Genomic DNA, 21689 nt, shown 5'->3' on the forward strand with positions numbered 1-21689 from the left:
TATGGAAAGTTTTAAAAATATATGTAACTTGTACTCAGAATTGAATTTTACATTCAAACTTCACTTGCATAATAATTTTTAAAAAAAAGCTATTTTGACCATAGGCCAAAGGTTGCACTACCATTCATCAATTTTCTAAGCCTGTTCCACTAGATTCAAATCCTGTCAGTCATAACGCTATTTTTAGCTAAAGACCTCTGAGCATGGACAAGCTGAAGTGCTCTACTAACCCCCCAAAAAACCCTGCTGTTTAGAGTCCCATTTACTCATGAGCAAAGAATAGCTACCTTAATTACTTTTATGTTTCACCTCTTATTAACATACTAAAGGCCCGGTGCACAAAAATTTGTGCACTGGGGGGGGGGGGAGGGGGGGGTTCCTCAGCCCGGCCTGTGCCCTCTCGCAGTCTGGGACCCCTCGGGGGATGACCACCTGCTGGCTTAGGCCTGCTCCCAGGGGAATTGGGCCTAAGATGGCAATCAGACATCCCTCTGGCAGCCCAGCAGCCCTTGGGGGATGTCCACTTGCCAGAAGGGAGCAGGCCTAAGCTGTAGTCGGACATCCTTAGCGCTGCTGAGGAGGCAGGAGAGGCTCCCACCACCACCGCTGTACTGGCAGCCATCAGCCTGGCTTGTGGCTAAGCAGAGCTCCCCCATGTGGGAGTGTAGTGACTACCAGAGGGCAGCTCCTGCATTGAGTGTCTGCCCCCTGGTGGTCAGTGTGTGTCATAGTGACCAGTCATTCCCAGTCTTTCTGCTGTTAAGGCCGGTTTGCATATTACCCTTTTACTATATAGGATAGAGGCCTGGTGCACAGGTGGGGGCCGGCTGCTTTGCCCTGAAGGGTGTCCCGGATCAGGGTGGGGGTCCCCACTGGGGTGCCTGGCCAGCCTGGATGAGGGGATGATGGCTGTTTGCAGCTGGTCACACCCCCTTCAGGGTGGGGGTCCCCACTGGGATGCCTGGCCAGTCTGGGTGAGGGGCTGAGGGCCTTTTTCAGGCTGGCAGGTGACTGAAGCTCCCAACCTCTCCTTTTTTTCTTTTTCTTTTTTTATTCTGGGATTTATTTACCTTCTATGGCTGTCACTGGGACTGAGAGCCGGCTTTAGCTCTGAGGCTCGGCTCCAGCTCTGAGGCCTCAGCTGCTGAAAGCAGGTATCTGGGTTTGTTTGGCTTCTATAATTGAAACACTGCTGCAGCTCCAGCTCTGAGGCACGGCTGGCTGAAAGCAGGTTTCTGGGGTTTGTTTAGCTTCTATAATTGCAACATTGTTTCTTAGAGTGCAGCTCAGAGGCCGGAAGCGGCAGGCGGGGAACCTTGGCTTCCTCCATCACTGGAGCAAGCAAGCCTCCTGTTCGCTTCAGCTGCCTGGCTGCCGGCTGCTATCTTGGTTGGCAGTTAATTTGCATATCGCCCTGATTAGCCAATGGGAAGCGTGTCAGAGGTATGGTTAATTACCATGTTTGTCTATTATTAGATAGGATGAAAGATGGTATGAATAGATTAAATCACAAGGATACAATGCAACAAAGAGACTCAGTTCCTCCACCCATTTTTAGCTCAAATACTAAAATATAGGATTTATTTTACAACATTATATTAACTGCTTTTCTGCAAAGACTAATAATGACATACTCTGATAACTCATTTTTTTGAACTCATAATTTGGTAGACTGATTTGAAAATACTGTTTATCTTCTGTACCTGTATCTATGCCTTTTAAAGTAAAAAAAATAGTAAAAACAAATGAACAAAAAAACCCCATATAATAAGGCTTTGTTTTTTATATTAAAAACTGTGTAAGAAATTTGCAGTGTATTAATTATGCATCTAAGAATAAAATATTCTAAAGTGTGCTATCAGGCAAAAGCCTCTTTATTAAAAGTTAATGACATATTAACTGGGAGTAAGAAATTACTATATTTAGCTAATATTTTTATTAAAAAGAATATTAACACTTGGCCCAATTTGTTTGATTTCTAATTTTACTTGTAGCTGTGCACCTAATATATAAGAAACTAAAATCAACCACGGACTATTCAATAGGGTATTCGCAAATGGTGCTTATTAAAACACACGCAATTAAGATCATGAGGAAAAAGCTTACCTTTCGAATAACTTGTTGCTGTTGTGCATGTTTTGCTCGTAATTCTGACACCTCCTTCCAAAGGGACTCATTTTCACTATGTTATCATTTATTTAAAAACAAAAAAATAAAAATTCAGTCAGAAAGCCAGGCCTGAATATATTTAATTAAGCATACCAGGGAATACCATAGACATAGGAACTAGCTGATGGTTGCTAAGGGGGGAGAGGTGGGAGGGTGGATTAAAAGGCATGGGAATAACAAATTTTTAAAAATTAAAAATAAAGATTTAAAAAGTACCAGAGAATTTAAGTAGCTTTTATTATATATTTTTATGAGACTAGAAAATTTTTGGTTCAATTATATAGATGACAATTATCCTGACACAAATCTAGAATCATTCCTTCATAACGGTAGTAGCTTCTACTCATGACACTATATTCACAAAAACTCAAGACTCATGCCTCCATCCATACAGTAGCAGGCAATTTATTCCTGACAATCTGGTTCATCATTTCCTGTTTAAGCTAACCTTTCAACTATGGCTACCACGTGAATTCAGTACTTGTGCTTAGGAAACAATTTTTAAAGGGAAGTGATATTTACCTAGCACTTAATATGCTCCAGGCACTATGATAAGCATTTTATATGTACTAATCATTTAAACTTCTCTCAAATCCATCAGGAAGGGAATTATTATCTCTATTTTATAGATTAGGACACTGAGACTCAGAGAATTGAGAAGACTTGCCCAAGATCACACAGATAGATTTACTAAGGGTTAAAGTTGAACTAAAGTCTGTCAGACTCTAAAACTATCTATCTTAAGACCTGTCTCAAAAACAAGCGTATGAAAACACTAAAAAGTATGTCTTTGAAAAGCATATTCAACTATATGACAAACCAATTAACTGGACCAGGAATAATACTTTCTTTTCCTTCATTAAACATTTATTGAAATTGCAGTGCTATTGAATGTTAGCAGCAATAATGCTGAGAAGACATAAAAGATAGTCCACCTATTACATGTTTAATATTTATTCTTTTGTTAATTTCCACAAAAGCCATCTTCCTCAATCCAAACTATTACAAAAAGAACTATATTTACAAATAAGGGGTATCGAAAATGAGACTAATACTTAAAAAAAAAATTATACTTTTTCAGAAAAGTTTTTAAAAAGAAAGAATTGGTAGCACACGTAGTACTTTGTGTGTCCTCATGTGTGTGATCATATAAAAGCTAACCTAGCCCTGGCTGGTGTGGCTCAGTTGGTTGAGTGCCATCCTGTGCACCACAAGATCACCAGTTCCATTCCTGGTCAGGGCACATGCCCAGGTTGCAGGTTCAGTCCCTAGTTGGGGTGCATGCAGGAGGCAACCAACTGATGTTCCTCTTTTACATCAACGTTTCTCTCTCTCGCTCTCCCTTCCTCTCTAAAATTAATAAAGATGTATTTTTTAAAAAGAAAAGAAAAAAAAGCTAACCTATGTAGAATCGTATTTCCTACACTAATTTAAAGATCTACTCTTTCACCAAATACGGCATGTGCATAATACTGTTTCAAATGCTCAGGTTTTTTATTCTTTCGACCACCATCATGAAGATACAATATTGGGGCAAAGTCTATGGCTACCTATTAAAAATAAAGGGAACCAATACTTACAGAAAAATGATCTTTGACCTTGGCTTCAACAACATGATCTAAAAGTACTTAAAGCACTAACCTCCAATTCCCAACACACAACAAACACACCAACCCCGTAATAGAATTATATTTGGAAATAATACTTTACCTTTTTAACTCAGAAAGCCTGGACTCAATAGTCTCTTGTTTTATTTGAACCTTCTGAGCACTACTTATAATTTTTGTTAAATCTTCCTGACGAATTTTATTTTCTTCTGGTTTTGAAGATGAAACCTTTCAAAAAGCAAATTTAGGATATCAAACAAATGCCATGACTGTAATTCAAAGCTTCCCTATTAAAAAGGTTCTTATAGCGTGTTCAGGAAGTAATCCAGTTCCAAAACGACCAGGATAAGATTCTAGGGAGAGAATATACTTCATAGCTCAGAGAAAGGATAAAGAATAATCAGTCTATTTTTTTTAAATGTGGGTAAGTTTCCAGTTTCCACAAGCAGGAACACCTTAAGGGCTTTCCCCCTACCCCCTTTCATTTCCTTCTGTCAAACTCCCTGTAATTTCCCCAAGCCTCTTTATTATCACATTCCATGTCTAATTAAATTTATGCAGAAGTAGCTTGTTAGGCCATTTTCTTTCATGGCCCATTGCCCTTTTACCTCTCTATCCGCCCACCCCATTTTCTGGATTTGGTAAAATATCTTATTTCAGTAAAATATTCATTAAAAAGTGTACTGTTAAATGCCTACTATATACAAGAGACTCATTCTGGGCATTCAAATTCAGCAGTGAACTACATAAAAAGCCCTCCATGGAATTTACATTCTAGCAGGAGCTTCCATTTTTTTAAGCTAAATTAAAAGTTGTGAGCTATCCCAATATGAATGACTCCTCATCCTCAGTCAGCATGCAAACATTTTCCTTCCCTTTTAAGGTGTTTGAGCACTCAGTATAATTCAGCACCAGGGGGAAAAAATAGGGGGAAATAATTAAAACTTTATTAGTCTAAGTCATCCTAACAAAGAACACCAGTGTATTTCTATACATTCTGTTTCAACACTGATATAAGTCTCAGCCAAGTATATGACATGGTAATGCCCTAATTAAATCATGTTAACAATAGCCCACCTTCCTTTTAATGTTCTCCAACAAGTCATCCTGGCCTTGTTTGAAGTAAGGATGCTGAAATTCAACAGGACCATCTCGTTCCTGCTTTACAATTCCAGAGTCAATATGTACTACTTTACGGAAACCATCTGAAAAAGATTCAAAATTCAGATGACTAAAACAGAGAAGCCAAAATTTAATGGTGCTTCTATGCAGTATATTTCCTCTTTATCATTCTAATAGGAAAAAATTGTTTAATCAGTGGCTGATGACAGTACTCCAAATAAACTGCTGTCCATACTCACACATATTCAGTTGCCTCACAAAGCTTGCCATGTTATTGTGCTTGAAGTATTTGGGAAGTATTTCTTTCGCAAACCGTTGTTCATCCAAAACCAGAAAACTTTGACCATTCTGAAAAAATAAAGTCAAATAGTTAAGGTCCTCTGACATGAGATTGTATATAAGAACCCCCAAACTGGGCAATCCTTTTATGATAACTTCAGACCAACAATTTATAACTGTTAATGGCAACAGAAACAAACTCCAATTAAGTGCCCAACTGTAATTAAGCTTTTGATGCCAACTTCAAAAGCTCAGGCCCAGCCGGTGTGGCTCAGTGGCTGAGCATAGACCTATGAACCAGGAGATCACAGTTCGATTCCTGGTCAGGACATATGCCCAAGTTGTGGGCTCGATCCCCAGTGTGGGGTGGGTAGGGTGTGCAGGATGCAGACAATCAGTGATTTTCTCTCATCATTGATGTTTCTATATTTCTCTCCCTCTCCCTTCCTCTCTGAAACAAAAAACAAAACAAAACAAAAGCTCAGGAGTATGTCTCAACCCAAAACCTGCATCATGCTCTATAGTGAAATATTAGAAAAATTCCCATTAAATCAGAAACAAGAAAAATAAATACAATATGTATATAGCATAATTATTTAATATTGTTTTAAAGCCAACAAAATTAGACAAGAATAAGATAAAATTTGAGAAAAGTACTCTCATTTTTGCAAGCATAATTGTATCTTTGTACCAACTGAAAAACTATATGAGAGTTTAGTAAAGTACCTGGTTACTAATTAATACTTAGTCACTAGTATTCTTTCATACTAAAAAATAAACAACTTGAAACTTACTAGAATACAATAATCAAAACAGCATGGTACTAGCACAAAGACAGACAGACCAAGAGAATAGAATAGAGAGCCCAGAAATAAATTCTCGCATATACAGTCAAAGGATTTTTATAAGGGTGCCAAGACCATTTAATAAGGAAAGGACAGTCTTTTTAACAAATGATGTTGGGAAAACTGGGTACTAACATGCAAAAGAATGAAGTCTGAACCCTTATCTTACATCATATACAAAAATTAACTCAAGTGGATGAAAGACCTAAGTTATATATAAAAATCTTAGAAGAAACCATAACGAGAGGCTTCATGACATGGATTTGGCAGTGATTTCTTGGATAACACCAAATCACTGGCAACAAAAGCAAAAATAAACTAATGAAGCTACCTCAGAATAAACACTTTTGTGTAAAAAACACTATCAAGAGTGTGGAAAGGAAACCCACAGAATCAGAGATATTTGGAAATTATATATCTTACAAGGAGTTAATTTTCCCAATATAAAAAGAAACCCGACAACTCAACAATGGCAAAAACAACCAACCTGATTAGAATGGGCAAAGGACTTGAATATTTTTCCAAAGAAGATATACAAATGGCAATAAACACATGAAAAGATGCCTAACATCACTAATCATTATGGAAATGAAAACCAAAACCACAATACACTACTTAATAGTCAATAGAATGGCCATTATTAAAACACACACATGGGAGGGAGGGCACAGAAAGTAAGTATTGGTAAGGATGTAGAGAAATTGGAATTCCTGTGCATTGTTGGTGAAAATGTAAATTAGTGGAGTCACTGTGGAAAATAGTAGGGTGGTTTCTCAAAAATTAAACACAGAATTACCATGCAATTCCCTTTCTATGTACACACACAATAGAATATTATTTAGCCTTAAAGAGGAAGGGAACTGAGACATGCTACAACATAGATAAACCTTGAAGACATTATGCTAAAATAAACTAGCCACAAAGGGACAAATACTGTATGATTCCACGTACATGAGGTATTTAGAATACTCAAATTAATAGATACAGTAGTTAGTAAGCTAGGAGGAAGGAGGGAATTGAAAGTTATTGTCTATTGAGTACGAAGTTTTAGTTTGGGAAGATGAAAAACATTCTGGACATGGATGGTAGTGATGGCTGAATAACAATATGAATGTACTTAATGGCACTGAACTATATACCTAAAAATGGTTAAAATGATAAGCCTTGGCTGGGTGGCTCGGTTGGTTGGAGCATGGTCCCATATACCAAAAGGTTACAGGTTCAATTCCTAGGTTATGGGTGTGATCCCTGAATGGGGTGTGTATGGGAAACAACTGGCAACCAATTGATGTTTCTCTCACATGGATATCTGTCTGTCTCTCTGTCTCTCTCTCCCCCTCAAAAATCAATAAAAACATATCCTTGGATAAAAATTAAAAAAATGATTAAAATGGTTAATTTATGTTATGTATATTTTATCACAACCACAATTAAAACATAAATGGAATAAGAGATTCCAACAATAGAAAACTATCTAAAAATAAAATTTAAAAATATACAAGACCTTTCAGAAAATATTAAACTACTGAGGGACAAATACATGGTTGTAAAACGGTTAATTCTGCCTAAATTAACCAATACATTAAATTCTCTCTCATTTGAAAAAAAACAACAACAATTTTTGGAGGCAAGGTGAAGAGCTGCTAACACAAGGAAATATTAAGTACTGAAGTTCATTTGTAAAAATAGTTATTTAACAATAGGTAAGAAAATACTAAAAACAATTGGGAGAGGTGTTAATCCTATCCCATACAGATGGTAGAATCATGGTGTTTACAAAACCATGGTGTTTCTTTAGTTTGGTACTAAAGAAAGGAGAGACTAGAGAAGACAGAAGAAGCAAATCTGCCTGAGAATTTAAACGATAAGTTAGCATTCAAAGCAGGGGATAAAATCAAGAGGGGAAAGGATTTATAAACTCCATGTGGAAGGGAAAAAACAAAAACTGTCTGCAACCTCACTTTTTACAACCAAGTTTTTGGAAGCATTACATACATAATAAACCCAGAAGCAATACAGATAAAAAGTAGTAAGTTTATTCATGGAGACTGCTACTTGCCTACCTTATTTCCAAATTCCTTTACATTTTACATTTATTTTTGTATCTTTCAAAACTAAAATTGTATATAGTTAAGGTATAGAATACAATGATTTGATATATATACATACACAGTGAAATAACTACTAGTCAAGCTAATTAACATATCATCTACATCAAACTGAAAAGCCTCTGCATAGCAAAGGAATCAACAAAATGAAATAACCTAACAAAATAAGAGAAGATATTTGCAATAATTTATCTGATAAGAGATTAAGACCCAAAATATATAAGGAGAGCATACAAGTCAACAGTGAAAAACAAACAAAAAACATGACAACAAACCACCACCAACACAATCAAAAAATGGGCAAAGGATATGAATAGACATATTTCCCAAAATGACATACAATTTGCTAACAGGTATATAAAAAGGTGTTGAACATCACTGAACATCAGGAACATCGAATCAAAACCAATGTGGTATCACCTCATGCCTGTGAGGATGGCTAATTATAAAAAAATAAAAGACAATGGGGTGGCAAGAATGTGGAGGAAAGTGAACCCTTGTATACTGTTGGTGGGGGGTGTATACTGGTATAGCCATTACGGGAAACAGTATGAAATTTCCTAAAAAAATAATAATAAAAATAGAACTACCATAATATCCAGCAACCCCTCTTCTGAGTATATACACAAAGGAAATGGAATCAGTATCTCAAAGAGATATCAGTGCTCCCATGTTCACTGCAACACTATTCATTCACAGTAGCCAAGATACAGAAGCATCCTGTGTCCATCCATTGGAAAAATGAATTAAAAAGTTGTGATATATATATATCTATAGTAATACAAGCACAATATGCTAATTAGACCGGACATCCTTCCAGACGACCTTCCGGATGAAGCCGGGGCTGCAAGAGAAGCCCAAGTCCCGGGTGCCTGCAGGTAGTCTAAAGGAAGTCCAGGTCCCGGGTGCCAGAGGGAAGCTGGTGCTGGCAGCCAGGGGAAAGAAGGCCTACTCTTGCACGAATTTCATGCATCGGGCCTCTAGTAAGTATCTAAGTATATAAATGTATGTGATATATATAAAAAATGTTCCACAATGTCACATTATATACCTTTAAAAAAAGAAAGAGATCCTGGCATATGCAACAACATGGATGATGCTCTGTTTTCTTACTAACTGAAATACAATTTTGTTTGATGCTGAAACTACATTTCTCAGTCCCCTTACAGTAAGAGATGGCCAAATGACATACCTGACAAAATAAAAGTAGAATATATTCAGTGAGGCTTTCAGAAAAGCTTCTAAAAGGGGAGAGATTCCAACTATCGAATCCCTATAGCCCATATCCCTGCTTGGAACTTGTATTCCAGCAAACCCCTGAAGGAGAGGAACAATGTCCGGCTGGAAAACAAAGGGTGACTGGGCATCTTCAGATGTGAGAGAAAAATACACTTTTTGTTCCACTCTCTTGTTTGGATTTCTATTACTGTGTCTAAACTTAACTGATAATAAAATTATTAAAATAGATTAAATAAAGTTGAAAGACTAGTAACATAAAGTATTTTTTAAATTTATGATGAAAAATTAACTGCACTGATTAAAAATTTCTAACAAATGAAACATCCAATGTGAATTTTAGGGAGACTTTCATTTATAATGAATATACAGCAAAACAAATAATTTTCACTTATTAGATTGGCAAAATTTAAAAAGTTTGATAACTAGTGTTGGTTATCAGGTAATAATTTATAAATTCATACATCCCCTCCTTTTCAAAGGACTTTCCCTTTAATTCTTTCTCAATCTATCCACCCCATTTGTCTTTTCCTTCACTGCAAAATTTAACAAACGAATACTTTGAAGTCTCTTTCTGCAATTCAGGACCATCTACTAACTTTCACTAAAAATGGTTTCTGTTTCTCTCACTCCACTAAAACCATTTTTTCTAAAATGTCAAATGACAAATTTAATGCCCTCTTTTCAATCCTGATCTTCCTACACCTCTCTGAGTCATTTCATTTGGCATTACTGACAATCTCTTCCTCTCTACTTTTGGCTTTGAAACTCTATACATTATTGACTTTTATTTCTTACATTTCCTTTCAACTGCCTTCCACCTACCAAGATGTAGTGTGTTTTTTGGTTTCTATCCTTGACCAATTCATCTACTACACTCTTCCCTTGGCAATCTCATCCACACCGGTGTATCTAATTACAGACTTTATTATGTGTGATGATTATCACATCTACGCCTCTGCCCCAGATCATCTCAAATTTCACACTTGGATTTTCTATTGTCAACATTTTTACATAATGCTCTTTAACTCATTATATTCTCACCCTACTGTCTATTTCAAATCTATCTTCCTACTCTCCCGAAGTCAACTTTTTCCTGTATCCCCAATACTGGCATGCCATTCTCCCCTTAAAGTTACCCAATTAAGTTTGACATCAACAACAACAACAAAAATTAAAAACTCTCAATTGTAATAGCTAGTACTTAATAACAAGAACTATTTAAAATGTTCCCTTGAAAAATATTCCCTTTAAAAAATAAGAAAAAGGGATCCTATGATCACTGCTTCTAGTTGACACTCTTACTGAGGTTTTAACCACTGCAAAAGAAAACAAATTGCAAGTATACGGTTCTAAAAGAAAGAACAAAATTGTCATTTACAAATGTTATGGATGTACACTTAAAAGAACCCAAGACAGTAAAATGATTACCTCACTGGTGTATTACCAACATACAAATGGTACTTGTATTTCTAATTACCAGCAACACTTAGAAATATATTTTTAACTAAAGGATACCTAGGAAGAAATCTAACAAAGATGTGCAAGACCTAATTGCAAAAAAATTATGAAACCTTATTAAATAATAAGATGAATTTAGAAATGTGCCTTGTTCATGGGAATATATATTTTTTCCTAATCTGATTTATAGTTTCAATGCAATTACAATAAAAACCCCAATAGGTTTACTTTTAAAAACAGAACTTGATTTTAAAACATATATGAAGATCAAAGACAAACAATAGTTAAGGCACTCTTGAAGAATAAGTTGCCCTCCCAAAAGCAAGACTTTTTATAAAGCTATGGTAATTAAGACATGTGATAAGGGATGTGATATGTCATTGATGGAACAGAATAAATAACCTAGAAACAAAACCACAATATATAATTTTGCTATAAGACAGAGGTAGCAATACATGTCACTGGGGAAAGAAGAAACTATTCAATAAAGGGGCTAGGACAACAAAATATTTACATTAAAAATAATGAACTGGATCCTTCATAGGACACAAAAATCAATTCAAAGTGATTAAGCTTTGAAATGTAAACCTTTAAAACTTTCAGAAGAAAAGGAGATAGAAACGTATTTTTCTTTCTTTGGAGGAGGTAAGAGAACATATCCTGAAGGAAAAAAAGTATAAACCTCAAAATAGACTATATATTAAGCAATACTAAAAATTAAGAACTTCTGCTCATCAAAAGAATGTAAAAAGATAAGCCACAAACTGAGAAAAGATATAGGCAGCACATATATTCAAAAAATAAATATACAGAATATACAAGGAATTCCTACAAATAGTAACAGATAAACCACCCAATAGAAAAATGATCAAATATTTCATAGAATAGCAAACATAAATTGTTAATAAATATGAAGTGTTTGAATTTATTAGTAATCGGGGAATTATAAATTAAGACCTCAAAGCTCCAAACTCCACCCTGAATACCAGTCTTACATCCAAACATCCTATTCAACATTTCCACGTGAAATGTCTTGGAGTGCAGAAGTCATTATTCAGGTTCTTCAGAAATATTTGTCCTTCCTAACACTGCACTTCCCCATCTCATTTAAAATTAGATGTGGCCAGCCCTGGCTGGGTGGCTCAGTTGGTTGGAGTATCATCCTGTACACCAAAAGGTAGAGGGTTAGATTCCGTGAGGGCACATATCTAGGTTGCAGGTACGATCCCTGGTCCAGGTGTGTAAGGCAGGCAACCGATAGATATTTCTCTCTCTCTCCATCCTCCCCTTCCTCTCTCTCTAAAAAACAATAAAAACATATCCCAGGGTGATAATTTTTTAAAAAAATTAGGTGTGGCCATATGAATATGAAAATGTAAGCAAAATAAAATAATTTTCAATTATTACTAGTGATCCATCTGTAATCTCAAAGTTAATATGGCCCCACCTGCATTTCTCCAAATCTTCCCACATCTCAGCAAATGGTACCATTATTCATCCTGTTGTTCAGGCAAAATCTAATTCTTCTGTCCCTCCTCCAATTCCAGCCAGTTTATCAATAAGTTATGCAGATTTGCCTTCAAAGTCGTTATCAAATCTACTCACCACTTTCACTGCTACTACCCTAGTCTCAGCCACACTATATTCTACACCGTAGTGGAAAACTGTGATAGTCTTCTAATTAGTTCCCTCATTCCAATCTTCTCACCACACCCATAAGGCCTTATACCATCTGCTCCCACCTCCCTTTCTGACCCCACATTCTCTAAGGATACTCTAATCACCTGGGCCTTTTCCAATCACATGAAAATGCCACGTTCAAGGCCTTTACATGTGCCATTCCCCTTTGGTCCATCCTTTCTGATCATTCAAGTCTTGGCTCAAAAGTCAACTGTTCAGAGGAGCTTTCCTTATTACTCTACCTAAAATACCCACAAATCTGTCATTTATGTGCTAGTTATCAATTTATTGCTCCAAATTAATTCTTCATTGTCTGCTCTGCAAACTTGGAACTGGGTCCCAAAGTATCTTTCTTTTTCTAGCTGTCATGGTATTAAGCTTTGTCAATGGAAGATACCAGAGAGATATTAGAAGAGGAAAGGATTCTTCTTCCTGATGCCCTGTCCTTAACAGGCTCCTTCAGGGCAGCAGCTTCCCTTGACTCTCTCACTTCCTTGGAACATTTCAAATTCGAGTATCTCTAACATGACATCTCCCCATGAACAGCTTTCTAGGATACTCTAGACCAGTGGTTCTCAACCCGTGGGTCGCGACCCCTTCGGGGGTGGAACGACCCTTTTACAGGGGTCACCTAAGACCATTGGAAAACATATATAATTACATATTGTTTTTGTGATTAATCATTATGCTTTAATTATGTTCAATTTGTAACAATGAAAATACATCCAGCATATCAGATATTTACATTACGATTCATAACAGTAGCAAAATTAGTTATGAAGTAGCAATGAAAATAATTTTATAGTTGGGGTCACCACAACATGAGGAACTGTATTAAAGGGTCATGGCATTAGGAAGGTTGAGAACCACTGCTCTAGACCAAAGGCTGATAAACATTTTCTTGAAGGGTTAGATAGTAAATATTTTAAACTTGTAGATCATAGGGTCATAACTCTACCCCTGTAGCAAGAAAGCAACTATATAGACACTATGTAATAAACTAAGCATGGCTAAATCCAATTAAACTTTATTTGCAAAACAGATAGCTGTCTCATGGCCATAGTTTGCCAATCTCTACCCTAGAAGTTATATTTCCCGGCAAGTTCTGAAGGATGAATTTCCAGTAAGTTCCACCAGGGTGGCACCAGTAATTTCTTTGCCATTCAGTGAGAAATGGTCAGAACTCTCTCTAACAAGGCCAGGATCTTAGACGTGGGGAGAGGACTCTTACTTTGGCACTCTGTTAGCCCTAGCAATGGTGGCTGCTTCTTATAACTGTTACTCCTATATTTTGGAGTTTCCTTTACTCCAATTCACCTAATATAGTTAGCAATTCTATTTAACTTTTCATGTTAAAAAACTGCATTGACTTCTGTCTCCTAACTGGACCCTAAATTGATAAACTCTCTTTTGAACCTGCTTTATTTTCCTTATGGTGCTTACACTAACTATATTATATTATTTGTGTTTGCTTACTTGTTAATTACCAGTGCCCTTCGCTAGAATGTAAGCTCTATGAAGGTAGACATTCTGTTCAACACTGAATAATTTCTAATATTAGCACATTATCTGGCTATAAGAGATTCACAATAAATATTTGTGAGTAACTGAATAAATAAAGTTGTGGTCACAGTAGAGCAAATTTTATTTTTAGGATTTCAACTCTTGGATTATATCAAATGCAGAGATGAATGCCTCTTGGTTATTTCTGCTCTCACACACACAACCGTCATTCACTCATATCATTCTTTGTCTCCACTTATGGTATTCCTGCAGTCTCCACTCTAAAATTAGTAAATAACCTCTCTGGAGTGCAAACATTCCACCTTACACACTTTGAGTAAGACCTGTGAGCCTCAAGCAATACAACCAAGGACTCACCTTACACACTTTACAAGGGGAAGAAAGCCATTACTGAATGCAGTGGGAGAAATAGGTAGCTTTTCTTTAGGCCTCACCCATAAATGTTGACAAACTTCTGAAGAATAGTAATAGTTGTTACTGCTCAAATTGGTCCTCTTAAAGACATCTAAAAATTCTTATTGATAATCTAAATACTTCAGCCCCCTTATTTTAAAACATTTTTCAGAATAGAAACTTGCAATGTTCTTTTAAAAACAGTCTACAACTTCTTAACATTCAACAACTATTCCTTCTGAGTCTTGAGTTCATTCTCCTGTGCATAAACAAACTAAAAACAAACAAACGAACAAACAAAACACTTCTCAATGAATCTTTCAACTTTTCTGTAAGCCCATCTAGGATGGCTTTCTGCCACTTTTGTGGCCTTTCTTGTTTTCAGTAGGGAATACTGTAATAACCCAATTGTTGCTGAGAAGTTCAAAATGATATCAAAACATTGGGAGGTTTAAGGGCCTACAGAACAAACTCAACCAAGACAGCTAGAGAATACTGGACAAATTCTGTTTTTGCACTCTTTCCCTCTATTTCCTGATTTGTCACCGCTGATTTGAGAGGGATAGGGAAGTACAGAATGCCAAAGGGGCACATGGATAGGGGTCAGGGGAAATCACTTCTTGGTCTTCTCAAGCAATCTGAAGAACAGAGACAAAGGTAATAACACTGGCAAAACAACTTTCCAGTTTTCTCCTTTTTTATACTGCTTCACTTCAACATAAACAAGTATCAATAGCAGTTATGGCGTTTCCCACAATCAATGGCAAGAACTTCCATTCAACTTCCAGTCTCAACTCTGAGGATCAAGTTTCCTCAGTTGCTTGCAAGCTAAACCTGTGCCCTCTGTTTAGGACTCCTTTACAATGGAAACAGCTTTAGGTTGTCCAATATTACTATCTGTCCCGATTCAGCAAGACTACCTACACACCAAGGCCAAAATAGCTACATAAAAGTTCCTGTAACTGAAAGAACAAAATAAAGAAAGTAAAAAGAAACATCCATGGGGAGAAAGGGGGAAAATAAAACATATGCAATGTGTTTTAAAGACACTCTGGATCTAATAGTGAAGTTAGACAAGTCTTTAGGAATATTAAGCCAAGCTTTTCAAACTATAGTTTGAAAGAGTTTTCTTCCCTTGCCTTACACTCAAGCTAGAGGAGTAAATTATTTTCCACTAGTGGAAAAAGAAAAAACTGCATTAAAATTACCTTTTGAAAACATCTGCTGCTTCTAAAGGTCTTAATATGATTTTCACTGTAATAGTATAAATGCTAAATTACCTCAATAAAAGTTCAGCCAAACAAGTTTGAGGGAAACCAGAAACAACTTTTTTAAAATAGCAACTTCTAAAAGATGAGAGTAACTTGTTTTTTTCCATCTAACATCATTGTTTAATTAAAGTTCTACCTTGCACTGTCACTGCTTTTGGAAAAATCTGTGGCAGAGTGAGACAGCTCCCTAAGCCACTACCCTTTAGCCCTAGACAACATTAATCCAGAATTGTCCACCGACTTGTGAAAGGGTAACACTTGGGTAACTAAATACTGTGCTAATCTATATTAGTGTAGTGATGTTGCTGAAACACTGACCTTGAAGGTCAGAAATCTATGTCAGATTCCCACATCAAATAATGGCTAGCTTTGTAATTATGAATAACTAACCTGTCTAGGCCTCAGGTCCTCATCGACATGATGATAAGGCTAAACTTGATGATTTCTAAGATTCTTTTCAGTTATAGTTCTATCTTTATCATTCTTACCACTCATTATATATTTCAAGAATTTCACTGATTCAAGCGAACATATTAAGTACCTCCTGTGTCCCTGGCATAGATACTGTCCCTGCCCTCGCTGAATTTATATTTTAAATGTCCCATCATGTATTAGAAAATGTGTATTTAAGCTTAGACATAATAATGGGGTAAATAAGAATTATTTTAAGTTGCGTATTTGGCTTAGAATTCATAAAATGATGCATTTGTGGATTAGTATGAGACTCCACATTTGATACTGCTCATAAAATACCAAAATACTTTGGCTGATGAGAATTTATTAGACTTGCCACCAACATAATGCCCTTTAATTAAAACCGATTACCAATATATTTATGTACCCTTTCTAGGCAATAAAAATAAGAAGGCACATGCAGGCCAAAAAGGTCTGACAAAGTCAGCTTGGATGGATGGGGGGAGTCTCCGTCCAGCCTCCAACATGAATGCAAGGCTGAGTCCAGCCGCCTGTGCCCATCCATCCTCGTCAGCTTTTAATCCTTCCGACTGATGACAGCATGAGACATCTGTTTATTTTTAAGTGTAGGCAGGCAGCTGGCTTCCCTATTTTCACCTTTCTTTGTACAACTGTACAGAATCCATCCCATGTTTAAGACCATCAAGCTGATGATACCGACCTTCAAGAGAACTAAGTCCTAGAAGGAAGATTAAACAAAAACAAAAAAAAATGAACAAATGACAGCCATGTCAGACAGAATATGGTGTTACAGCAGTCAAAGCGTCAAGCACTCCACAGAGCTGCACCCTGTGAGGACAAGAGTCAAGAATAAAACCGAGAATTACAGGAGAGCAAGGGCGAGAGGGGAGGTAGCGTTTACTCATCGCCCTCGCTGCTAGCAGGTGCCAGGCCCACGCGGGTAGTTTCCACTTCCTCCCCGGCCCCCGAAGCAAGACACCGGCCCCACAGAGGACCATCCACATCTGCGGTTCCCACACCCGCGAGGGAACGGAACGCCGGCGCGCAGCCCCTGTGGAAGCCGTTCTGCTCCGAATCGCGGGGTCTGCGAGCGGAAGGCCACCCATCCATGTCCCCGGCGTGGACGCGCGGGCCAGACATGAGGCCCTTCACGCCTCTGACAGCGCCGGGACCCAACCAACAGCCAAGGCGGCGCACCCATCGCTCGGGAGCAACTCAGTGGAATCTAGTGAGTCCTTTCCGCTCCTCGCCGAGTGACTGAACGCCCTTGAGCACGTCATTAAATAACCACAAAAACCCGCTAATACACATGGCTCAGGACCTCCCAACAGCGTGCTACTCGCTACATGTTTAGAAAACCTATCGATGCGCGGTCACCTGCATCTGAACATCCGCGCCCCCCCGCGACTGCTCCCCCCAAAGAGATGCACATCGGGGCGTGTGCGTGGTCCGCGAGGAGCGCGCGGCCCCGAGGTCCATTCCCCCGAGAAGCCCCGCGTGGACGATGCCGGGCCGGGGCCGGGGCAGCCTGGTCCTGCCGCGCGGGCCGGGGCGGGCGGACCGCGGACGAGCGAGCAGTAACGCGGCTCCCTCGCCCTCGGCTCCCCCTTCGCCGGCCCCGCTCGGGCGGGCCGGTTCCGAACGCCGGCCCCGCAGGACCGTTAGGAGGCCTCCCAGGCCGCCGGGCCCCGCGCGGGCCGCCCCTCCCCCACCGCGGCCTGGGCGCGCGGCGCCGACCCGGACCCCCGCGGCGCCCCGCGACTCCCCGCGCGAACGGCAACACCCGGGGTCCCCCGCGAGGCCGGACGCCGAGGCCCGCGCCGCCCCGCCACCCCCCCACGGGCGGCCTCGCGCGGGGCGTCGAGCCGCAGGCCGCGAGGGACAACCCCGCGGGAGAGCGCGAGGGGGGAGGCGGTTGGCCAGGGGTGCGGAGGCCGCCGCCCCCCCACCCCACCCCCGGGCCCGCACCTGGCTCCAGGTGATGAACTCGTTGGTGTGGGTCTCCTCCACGAGCGTCCACAGCTTGCTGAGGAAAGCGGGCACGTTCGAACTCTGCTTCATTGTTAGCGAGGCGCAGGGATTCCACATTCGACACCCGAACGCGGCAGTGGCGTCGGCGGCGACGGCAGCTGCTCCCCGAGAACGCCCACGACGCAGGCGCAGCAGCTCCCGGGCCCCGCCCCCCAGCCTCGCCGGGCGCGCAGCGAGGAGAAGAGGCCCCACGGCCGCCCGTGATGGACAGGGCTCCACGCTCCGCCCCGTGCGCCCTGGTCCCGCGCCGGGCTCCGTTTCTAGCCAATCCCGGGCGCCCGCTACGCGAAAGAGATCAGCGATTGGATACTAGGGAGTGGAGGGGGTGGGAGCAGGAGCGGGGCGCTGCCTTCTCATTCGCCTTTTATCCCAGAGCCCTGACGGTAGCGGACCTTTGGCTGAGGGACCTTGTTTGGCTGTTTCACGTGGGAACGGCTTTGGGTTCCTGGGCTGTGGCTCAGCGGCTGCAGAAAGTGCTCACAGGCCTGCGATTGGCAGGCAGGTGTGTTTGCGCCAGTTAGCAGGGAAGTGTATAGTCATTCAGATGGGAGAGGGGAGCGGCTTTCAAGCACGATGTGTTAGGCCCTAAATTGAAACTATCTTAAAAATAATAAACCTAAAATAATAATAATAATTATTATAATAAACCTTGTTCTTAAGTTTTTTTGTTGTTTGCTTTTTATTTTGTTTTTAAAAATCTTTATTGTTGAGAGTATTACAGATGGCCTCTTTTCCCCACCATTGTCCCCCTCCACCTGGTTCTTGCCCCGCCCCACGCCTTCACCACCCTATGGTCCGTGTCCATAGGTAATGCGTGTGTGCATATAAATTCTTTGATTAATCTCTTCCCGCCCCTTGCCCTCTGAGATTCGTCAGCCTGTTCCATGTTCCCATGCGTCTGGTTCTATTTTATTCATGAGTTTATTTTGTTCATTAGATGCCTTGTTCGTTTAGTTTGATTTTGGGGTACAATTGTTGATAGATATGTATTTATTGTCATTTTTATTGTTCATAGTTTTTATTTCTTCTTCTTCTTCTTCTTCTTCTTCTTCTTCTTCTTCTTCTTCTTCAATAATGCCTTTCAACATTTCTTACAATACTGGTTTGGTGGTGATTAACTCCTTTAGCTTTTTCTTGTCTGGGAAGCTCTTTATCTGATCTTTAATTCCAAATGATAGCTTTGCTGGGTAAAGTAATCTTGGTTGTAGGTCCTTGCTATTCATCACTTTGAATATTTTTTGGCACTTGCTTCTGGCCTGCAAAGTTTCTGTTGAGAAATCAGCTGACCATTGAATAAGCATTCCCTGCTTTCCTCCTGTTGCTTTTAAAATTCAAAATGGGCCCTTTAAAATGTTTATCAAAAAGAGGAATTTAAATATCTCACTAAATTCCCAAGGATGTACTTACTAATGTGACCCAGGATCTGTAATAGGCACCCTACATTTAATTCACTATATGTTCTACATAAGAAACAGTCTTCCTTACACTATTTTAATCAACTAAAATAATTGTTGCCACACGTATTTTACAGGTATATTTTTATTTGCTGGAGATAGTTTAGTTATAGTGTGTGTGTGTGTGTGTGTGGGGGGGGGAATTGACAAGGAGTCAGCATATCTGACTTTAGACCCAGCTTCAAGGACACTTTAGTAGTGGATATTAAATTGTATTGATACCTTATAATTTAGAGTAATCCCTTAATCTGTTGGTGCCATTCTTCCTCACTTATTCATTGGGAATAAGAATATCTCCATTTTAACCCATGTAAAGTATTATTAATAACATAGTAGGTTTGAAAATGCTTTTTAAAAAATGAGCTAATAACACTTTATACAACATTTAACATAGGATTTCTTACTTCCTGGATACATGTAAAATAATACCTAAAAAAATGCATTCAATTTCCAATGAGCAAATATTTATTTTATGCTGACCTTCGTGTTCAGCACTGGTCTGTTTGCGGAAGCAAATCAGGTGTGTGGTAGAATACGTCTAATAAAGAAACGAATATCTTATGAGCCCTTACATAGACTCCGCTTTTTACATATGTTATCTTATTTAATACTCAGAAATACCCAATGAAGTCAGTCTTATCTCATTTTCCCAATGAAGTCTCTAAGGCTCAATATTAATTAACTCATCCCATCATGATTAGTAAATAAGACAGGGTATTTACACCCAGGCCTCAAAAGCCTGTGCTCTTTCCATTGTATGACGATGACACCATCTAGATCAGTGGTTCTCAACCTTCTGGCCCTTTAAATACAGTTCCTCATGTGGTGACCCAACCATAAAATTATTTTCGTTGCTACTTCATAACTGTAATGTTGCTACTGTTATGAATCGTAATGTAAATATCTGATATGCAGGATGGTCTTAGGTGACCCCTGTGAAAGGGTCGTTCGACCGCCAAAGGGGTCGCGACCCACAGGTTGAGAACCGCTGATCTAGACGCTTAAGATACTTATATTCTAACCCAAGAAACAACATGAACACAATGATCAGCAATCATTAATATTTTTAAAATCAGAGTTAAATTTACAGAATAAAACAAAAGCTTGAAAAGTTTAGAAAGACAAGAGTTAAGTGGATTAAGGTGGTAAGGGAGGACTTCATGGAGGACGAGGACTTTAAGTCGGGTCTGGGAGTACAAATACACTCACCTAGCTGAAAGGAAGGCAGACAACAGTGAGCAAAGGTGGGGAGGGAAGAGAATGAGCATGGTCTGCCTCTGAAGGGAAGACAACTCAGGAGCTAAGACTGGGGTCCGAGGGGGAAGTGTGGCCACTTCCATGGCATTGTATTATTTCTGTCTGAGAAGAGCAAGTGTGATTAGATACGCGTAGAAACTCCTCTTTGGGCTTTAACCTGCGCAGGCACTGGCCCGTGCTTAGTAGGTAGGGCCCCTTCCTTGTTTAATGCTCTGCTGTCACCATCTTGAAATTCTTAATTTTTAAACAAGGGATGCTGCATTTTCATTTTGCACTGGGCCCCTCAGGTTATGTTGCTGGTGTGTTTCCAGTATATTACCTCTTATAAACCAACTAGAAGCCCAGCATGTGAAATCACGTGGCCCCGCCCACCCACGCCAGTCTTTGGTCATTACGGCGTTAGGGCCTGTGGCTTTTTATAAGATAGATAGTTCTCAAAATTAAGCACGCATCCAAATCACTTGGAGAGAGAAGACTGCCAATATAACAAGTGAATAAGAATAACTTAAGTCAGTGGTCGGTAAACTGCGGCTCGCGAGCCACATGCGGCTCTTTGGCCCCTTGAGTGTGGCTCTTCCACAAAATACCACATGAGGGCGCGCAGGTACAGTGCGATTGAAACTTCGTGGCCCATGCACAGAAGTCGGTATTTTGTGGAAGAGCCACACTCAAGGGGCCAAAGAGCTGCATGTGGCTCGCGAGCCGCAGTTTGCCGACCACTGACTTAGGTAGTATTTACAATACTAAGAAGGCAAGGTAAGGGGCTAAGTTATTAACCAGATAATCTAGTGATGGCACCAGGATAGATGATGTGTCT

The 21689-nt window shown here is 39.5% G+C and overlaps 1 protein-coding gene across 4 annotated transcripts in view; it reads right to left on the bottom strand.

The window, feature by feature from the left end:
* The window catches only part of HSF2 (heat shock transcription factor 2), a 53144-nt gene extending 34835 nt beyond the window's left edge, over window positions 1-18309 (bottom strand). Inside the window, exons 1-5 of one of the 4 annotated variants that reach the window (XM_081093885.1) lie at window positions 18099-18309; window positions 5138-5246; window positions 4854-4981; window positions 3880-4004; window positions 2107-2182 (exon numbers count right to left, since the gene is read on the bottom strand). In XM_081093885.1, the coding sequence (XP_080950011.1) occupies window positions 2107-2182; window positions 3880-4004; window positions 4854-4981; window positions 5138-5246; window positions 18099-18218 (558 nt within the window). In that variant the 5' untranslated portion in view covers window positions 18219-18309. The remainder of the gene's footprint in view (window positions 1-2106; window positions 2183-3879; window positions 4005-4853; window positions 4982-5137; window positions 5247-18098) is intronic. The other 3 variants (XM_081093884.1, XM_081093883.1, XM_081093882.1) reach the window with 3 other exon arrangements.
* Window positions 18310-21689: the final 3380 nt, after the last annotated feature.

The sequence above is a fragment of the Myotis nattereri genome, assembly GCF_964212035.1.
Source record: "Myotis nattereri genome assembly, chromosome: 6".
Taxonomy (NCBI): Eukaryota; Metazoa; Chordata; class Mammalia; order Chiroptera; family Vespertilionidae; genus Myotis; species Myotis nattereri.